The following is a 7,561-nucleotide window of genomic DNA, read 5'->3' on the forward strand; positions in this document are numbered from 1 at the left end:
GCAGAGTTCCTGCTATACCTGGTTCCTTTCTGTTTTACAGTGAGCTGAAGAGGCGCTTAAAAGCCGAGAGAAAAATTGCTGAGAAAGAGGCAAAGCAGAAAGAGCAAAGTGAAAAGCAGTCAAATAAACCTGCCTTGGCTTCTGACTCTGAGAATAATACCGGTGCTGATGAGGAGAGCTTGGATCCAAATGTGAGCACCTGGCCTCATGCTTATTGCTGTTCTGAGAACAGATGTTACTTATTTACACTGGGGCCTTTTTTAGTTTAAGGGCAACTAAATGGTTAAAGGGGGAGACACCTACGTATTCCTATATAAGTGCAGGTGTGTTTGATTTACATGCTGTAAAATATTTTCATTTTCTAACAGAATTGTGTTGGGTTTTGTTTGTTTCTGGTGACAGCAATACTACAAGATCCGTAGCCAGGCAATCCAGCAACTGAAGGGCACCAGCGAAGATCCCTATCCCCACAAGTTCCATGTAGACTTATCTCTCTCAGATTTTATAGAGAAATACAGTCACCTGCAGCCAGGAGATCACCTGACAGACATTACAGTGCGAGTGGCAGGTAAAGGCTTCTCTGGGATACAGGAGGATGGACTGTTGCTTTGCTAAGCCAAGTCTTTGCTGCCGTAGCAGTTAGACTACTCTGGACTTGTGCTCTCAGACCAGGTGGATCCATGCCACATCTCTTACACCTGCAAGGTCAGACTGTGGTATGCGCTGCAGGACCCCGAAGTTCGTATAGTCTTTTGTGCACTGGTATTAATTTTGAGACATGGCTGCTGCTCTTCCACAGTTAGTGATCAGTTCAAAGCTGATGAGCCTTTGTCCAAGTGTTAATACTGTGGCTTTTGCCCCTGTACCCTTTCTACTAGGGACTCCTTTCCTGATGTCCTGCCTACTTTGATATTTAGGTCGAATCCATGCAAAGCGTGCCTCTGGAGGGAAGCTGATTTTCTATGATCTTCGTGGCGAAGGAGTGAAGTTGCAGGTTATGGCAAATTCCAGGTAAGGAGAGGTATTCCCAGTAGCATTCTAAAATGAACTGTATTCTGGGGCCTAGAGATCTGTATTAGGTCATTCTGTGCCTTCATCTTCTTAGGCAGTGTGTCTCTGGGTTGGCTTAGGCAGCCAGGCAGACTTTTGCTTAGGATGTTGTGGTTGGCCTCCCTGCTTGAAGAGTTTTGGGAGAGACTTTCCAGGACAGTTTGGAACGGTGAATTTTAAACAAATGTGCTTACATTGATTTTGTAATTACAGGCTCTACAAATCCGAGGAAGAGTATTTCCGTATTAATAACAAGCTGCGTCGTGGAGACATTATTGGTGTAGAGGGGAATCCTGGGAAAACAAAGAAAGGGGAACTGAGTATTATTCCTTATGAAATAACCCTCTTGTCTCCATGCCTCCACATGTTGCCTCACCTTCACTTTGGCCTCAAAGATAAGGTAATTATCATACCTGTCACTCTTGAAGGGAGCTTGACACATAGGTCAGAACCTTTTATATCTGCTGGTGGTATCAGTCACCAAAGGAACATTAATTTTATTTTAGTATTTTTTTTCTTTGGCAGCACATTTTCTGTAGGTTGTTCTAAAAATACTTGTTCTTTCCAGGAAACTAGGTATCGTCAGAGATACTTGGATTTGATTCTTAATGATTATGTGAGGCAGAAATTTATAACCCGTGCAAAGATCATTACGTATATTCGGAGCTTTCTAGATGAGTTGGGTTTCCTTGAGGTAAGCCTTCAGTGTTTTATTTGTCTCTGCGTACTGAACTTTAGAGCTTCTCATCTTCAAGGATGCTTTATATTCAGGCTCATATACAGGTATTTACGGAAGTGAGAATAACGTCAGCATGGTGTGTTTTATCAGCATAACGTAATGGGAATGATTCCTTTAATCGCTCTTTAAAGTTAAGATTGTTCCTCAGTTGATGAGGTTATGACTCAGGAAGCTCTTATCAGGGTAGTATTTCAAACTGCTGCTGTCCTTCCCTTACATCAGTAAATTAACGTGAAAATAACACCTTTGAAATGGTGTTTTGCCTTTGGAGATTAAAGCAGGTTTTACTTCCAGTAAGTAAAATTGGTTTTGTCTTAAGATCTGTTGCAGGGTAATGTATGAAAAACATTACTAGCTGTGCTCTCGGTTGCATCCAGATTCTTGGTTATTCTCTACAGTTACCAGAAAGATTAGAACATGATGTAGTTTATTTACAAATGTTTATCAACTGAATCTGCAAAAGCTGCCAGTGGGCTTTTTTGAGAGCAGTGGGATGCTGAGCTTGCACTGTGTTGTCTCTGTTGTATGTGTAATGTCTGCAGTGCTTCAGGTGGGGCCTCATGGGTGTGGAGTAGAGAGGGAGAATCTCCCCCCTTAGCCTGCTGGCCATGCTTCTCCTGGTGCAGCCCAGGATACAACTGGCTTTCTGGGTGCACATTGTCAGTTTGTGTCCAATTTCTCAAGCACCAGTATCCTCAAGTCCTTCTCCACTGGGCTGCTCTTGATCCATTCATTCCCAGAGCTGAACTGATATTGGGGAATTGCCCTGACCCAGCTGCAGGAACTTGTACTTGGCCTTGTTAAACTTCATTTTCTGCAATGTAGAGAGACAATTCTCTGACAATGCTCAGCCAAGTTCCTGGCTTTGATAATACGAACACGGCAGGTTTGCATTTATAGGAAATAAGAATGATTCTTGATAGAAACAAGTAGTTTAAACAATTTGTCTTTACGGCTGCATCTTTTAAAAAGAAGTGCTCTTTAGTTCAGAATTATTTTCATTTACTGGAATGTCAAAACAATAAATGAAATACAGAGGTCTTTCATCAGACGTAGCTGTGGTTTCTCTGCTTGTTTGATCTACAGAGTTCTGCTTTGGAAACAGTTTCACAGGTATGAGCCTGGAAATGTTTATGCCACTGTTAAATTATTTTGTTGTTGTTATTTTACAGATTGAAACTCCTATGATGAATATAATTCCAGGTGGAGCTGTGGCAAAACCTTTTATCACGTACCACAATGAACTGGATATGAATTTGTACATGAGAATTGCTCCAGAGCTTTACCATAAGGTAAAATACAAGCCTCTCATGGCTAAGCCCATATTCTCCAGACTGTTGTGATCTTATTCTGCAAAAGGAAATGTAGCTGAAATGAGGATTATTCTTCAAGAAAGGTGGACTCACTTGACTGGATGAAAGAAAATGTATCTTGAATGAGATTTGTACAGTCATGTTGCAGTTGTGTGTGTCTGATGTCTCTTCAGTTCTTTTGAAAAAGTTGGTGTGTTCACTGGGATTTCATTTTGTTTAGATGTTGGTGGTTGGAGGCATGGACAGAGTGTATGAGATTGGGCGTCAGTTCCGGAATGAGGGAATTGATTTGACCCATAACCCTGAGTTCACAACTTGTGAATTCTACATGGCTTATGCAGACTACCATGACCTGATGGAAATTACAGAGAAGTTGCTTTCAGGTGATGTATGCAATATTAAAAAAGAGTAAGAATCTCTGAAAGAAGTGCATATTATGTGGCATGCTCTTGTTCTAAACTTCAGGTTCTTTTTGCAGGGATGGTGAAACATATTACTGGAAGTTACAAGATCACTTATCATCCAGATGGTCAAGATGGACAGGCCTATGAGATAGATTTTACCCCTCCCTTCAGGAGAATTAATATGGTGTATGATCTGGAAAAGGCCACAGGAGTGAAATTTCCACCAGCTGAGAGTTTTGAAACTGAAGGTTAGATGCTGAGTACACACGTCGTGTAATTCTCCCTTAACAGAAAAAGGGTAAAAAGTCTTGAATTCCCAGCCTGCAGTCAGTCTGTCAGCTGCTTTTTGAGGTGGTACTAACACATGGGATTGCTTTTCTCTGGTTTTGTCTGTTACTGAAGAGTCCAGAAAGAAGCCTTATTGCCTTGGAGTCATTGTCAGGATCTGACTCTTTTGCTACTTCCTCTGTTGAGTATACGTGATGTTGTTATTCCCAGGAGGCATGATCTGCAGAGTTCTTGATTTGCTGAAGAGAACCAGCTTTTTGTTTCTTATTTCTTCTGTCTTCTGTGCAGTTGGGTCTCCATGCCTGTGATTATAGGTTAGGAGTATGATTGGTTACTCCAGGCTTTCTTCACAATGTGTGTATGTGCTGTTTTATTCCTGGAATCCCAAGCCATAGGAAACAAGTTCATATATTTTTCAGTGATTTTTTTTTTTTTCACATTTTATTGCTATCTCCCAATAATAATGCCCAGCAGTTGTGTGGGTTTGTGCTTAACTGTTGTCAAGCTTTTGAAATATAAAATAATTTAGATTTTAGTGTAAATTGATTAAAAATCAAACTCTATTTATGTAGATTGACTTTTAAGCTCATGGTTTCCATGATTTATACCATTAAGATCTTAGAAATCACTCTAAGACACATTGAAGGATGCAGAAATTAAAAAAGAAACGTGGCAGCCTGGGTGGCTTTTCTAATTTTTGTCTACAATTTCAGAAACTCGCAAGTTCTTTGATAATCTTTGTGCAGAGAGAAATATTGAGTGTCCACCTCCGAGGACAACAGCCAGGCTTCTTGACAAGGTAAGTAAAGGTGGTGTTTTTACAATCCTGATATCCTCAAGGATCTTTCTGTATCAACAGTTACCAACAGAAGTATTTTCAGAGCAGAAGTTTAGCTGCCTTTGGGAAAACAGGCTGAAATGCACTTCAGCTGTTCTTCAACGTGAGAAAATTTGCTGCATCAAAATCTTTTTTTGGTGTTGTCTACACAGTTTACTGATGCCTGCTTAATGTGAGCTGTAGAGTTTGATAACTAGTTTCTTGTGATTAAAGCAGATGTGCTTTGCCTTACGTCAGTTTTATGTGTGAGATCTGTGCATTTGGATGTACCTTAGCAGGCTAGTAGGCTTACCATATAGTTCTTCTATCAACTCTGTTTTTCCCTTTGTACCCAAAATATTGCCTGATAGCTGTTTTTCTGCTGATTTTCCTGTTGGCCTTTGTTGCCAATAGGAATAATGCCGTTGTTTTTTATACAGTTTCTGCTATGTCGTTTTTCTTATGCAAGTAGGACATGTACTCTCTGTTAATGAAGACATTAATGTAATGAAGACATTACCATGATCAGAAATGATCACTTGGGAAACTGTTCAGTTTTATGGCACCTTCTTCAGATGTGGAAAGACAGAAATAGGATGTGTGGAGAGGGCAGTGCTATGAAAGGCGTTACTGTGCTCTGCATACTTATTTTGCTTTTGTTTTCCCAGTTAGTTGGTGAATTCCTGGAAGTGACGTGCATCAACCCTACATTCATCTGTGATCACCCCCAGATCATGAGTCCTTTAGCCAAATGGTAAGAGTATGAGACACAGCCAGTGTGTAACTCCTTTAAACCCTCTACTCGTACTTTATTAAAAAGGAAAAAAAAAACGAAGAAAGAAAATATCCAAGTCATGTGAAAACAAATTCTGATATTCTATACTAGTTTGTGAACTCTGATACCAGTCAAGGTAGACGTTGGTTCCTGAAACCCATCATCCAGGGCAGAGGTGGGCTGGTGTTCAGTAGTTTGAGGTTTTGATAGCTGTTAACTGCTGAGCATGGGCACTCCTCCCAAGCACATAAGGTACGTGCTGTTTGCTTCTGTAAAGATGTTTATTTGAAGGTGTGGTTGGTTTGTCTTCACTTAGGCATCGCTCTCATCTGGGACTAACAGAACGCTTCGAACTCTTTGTCATGAGGAAGGAGGTGTGCAATGCGTACACAGAACTTAATGATCCTTTCCGGCAGCGGCAGCTGTTTGAGGATCAGGCCAAGGTATGGTGCCTTGCTGACATGGAGTAACTGATACAGGCACATAAGCAAAGAATATCGTTACGTCTGTTCCAAATCTGTCATTAGTCCCTAATACTGTGTTGTGGCTTAAGCTCTGGCAGTAACTCAGAACCATGCAGCTGCTTGCTCACTCCCCTTCCCGTCGCCCCAGGCCCTATTCCCAAAGGGATGGGGAGGAGAATGGTAAGGATTTAAATCCCGTGGGTTGAGATAAGAGCAGTCTAGTAAATAAGGTATAATACAAAACTACTACTGCTATCACCAATAATAATAATGATAAGGGAAATAACAAGGGGAGAGAATATAAAACTGAAAGGGGAGAAGGAAAAGAAAACAATAAACAGAAGTGCTGCACAATACATTTGCTCATCACCCACCAACTGATACCCAGCCTGACCCGAGCAGTGATCTGGGCCTTCTGGTTAACTCCCCCCCCAGTTTCTATACTGGGCATGACGTGATGTGGTATGGAATAGCCCTTTGGCCAGTTTGGGTCAGGGGTCCTGTCTCTGCTTCCTCCTGGCTTCCCCTCCTCCCTGGCAGAGCATGAGAGACTGAAAAGCCCTTGATTGCGGTAAGTGGCACTGAGCAACAACGAAAACATCCGTGTGTTAACAGCAGTGTTCTCAGACTGAATCCCAAACATAGCACTGCACCAGATACCAAGAAGGAGAAAAATGACTGTTACAGCTGAACAAATACCAACATACTCCCCTTTTTTGGTAGGAGCAGTAGTGGTACTACTGAGCTCTCTGCAACCCATGTTTTACTGCTCATTCTCTTACTTAGGCAAAAGCTGCAGGTGATGATGAAGCCATGTTCATTGATGAGAACTTTTGCACGGCGCTGGAGTATGGCCTTCCTCCCACGGCAGGCTGGGGCATGGGCATTGATCGCTTCACCATGTTCCTGACGGATTCCAACAATATCAAGGTGAGTGCTGGAAGTGTTAGCACCTACCAGGTAGTGACACTGCAGAACAGCCTGTCTCTCTAACCAACAATAGACAGCGTGGCTCTTGGGTGGAACACTCTACAACTACCTGCAAGGTGGTTTCCCCAGTAACCAGTAATAGGACAAGAGGAAACGGCCTCAAGCTGTAGCAGGGTTCAGAATGCCCCATCCCTGGCAGTGTTCAAGGTCAGGTTGAATGGGGCTTGAAGCAACTGGCTGTAGTGGAAGGTGCCCCTGCCTGTGGCAGGGGTTGGAACTGGGTGAGCTTTAAGGTCCCTTCCAGACCAAACCACTCTGGGAAATCTATGATATTAGGAACAATTCCTTCCCCTAAAGGGTCCTCAGGGATTGGAACAGGCTGCCCAGGGCAGGGCTGGAGTCACCGTCCCTGCAAGTGTTCACAGCCCGTGAAGCCGAGGCCTCAGTGCCAGGGGTTAGTGGTGGCCTTGGCAGGGCTGGGAATGGTTGCACTGGGTGATCTGAAAGGTGTTTCCCAACCCGGTTGGTTCCACGGTGCCATGGAAAGCGCCCACCGCGGGGCCGGTGGCCTCTGGCAGGGCTCAGTGCCCAGGGCCGGCCGGCGTCACTGACAGTGCCCATTTCTGCAGGAGGTGCTGCTGTTCCCCGCCATGAAGCCGGAGGACACCAAGAGGGAGGCACCGCCCGCTGAAGGCACCTCCGTGTGACACGCGCGTCAATAAAGTGCAGCCCCGCTCCGCTCGGCCCCTCTGTGTGTGTATGTGTGTGTGTGTGTGTGTCT

The 7,561-nt window shown here is 43.4% G+C and overlaps 1 protein-coding gene across 1 annotated transcript; it reads left to right on the forward strand.

Moving 5' to 3' along the window:
• Positions 1–44: 44 nt before the first annotated feature.
• On the forward strand, positions 45–7,487 carry KARS (lysyl-tRNA synthetase; the record flags this gene model as incomplete). Its single annotated transcript, XM_010011597.1, has 13 exons — positions 45–191; positions 403–568; positions 918–1,011; positions 1,264–1,450; positions 1,619–1,744; positions 2,962–3,081; positions 3,323–3,485; positions 3,581–3,754; positions 4,508–4,593; positions 5,280–5,365; positions 5,703–5,829; positions 6,637–6,780; positions 7,410–7,487. Coding segments are annotated over 13 exons (1,698 nt in total), but the record flags the coding sequence as incomplete, so codon positions are not given.
• Positions 7,488–7,561: the final 74 nt, after the last annotated feature.

This window comes from Nestor notabilis, unplaced genomic scaffold, assembly GCF_000696875.1.
Source record: "Nestor notabilis isolate BGI_N333 unplaced genomic scaffold, ASM69687v1 scaffold11643, whole genome shotgun sequence".
Lineage (NCBI taxonomy): Eukaryota > Metazoa > Chordata > Aves > Psittaciformes > Psittacidae > Nestor > Nestor notabilis.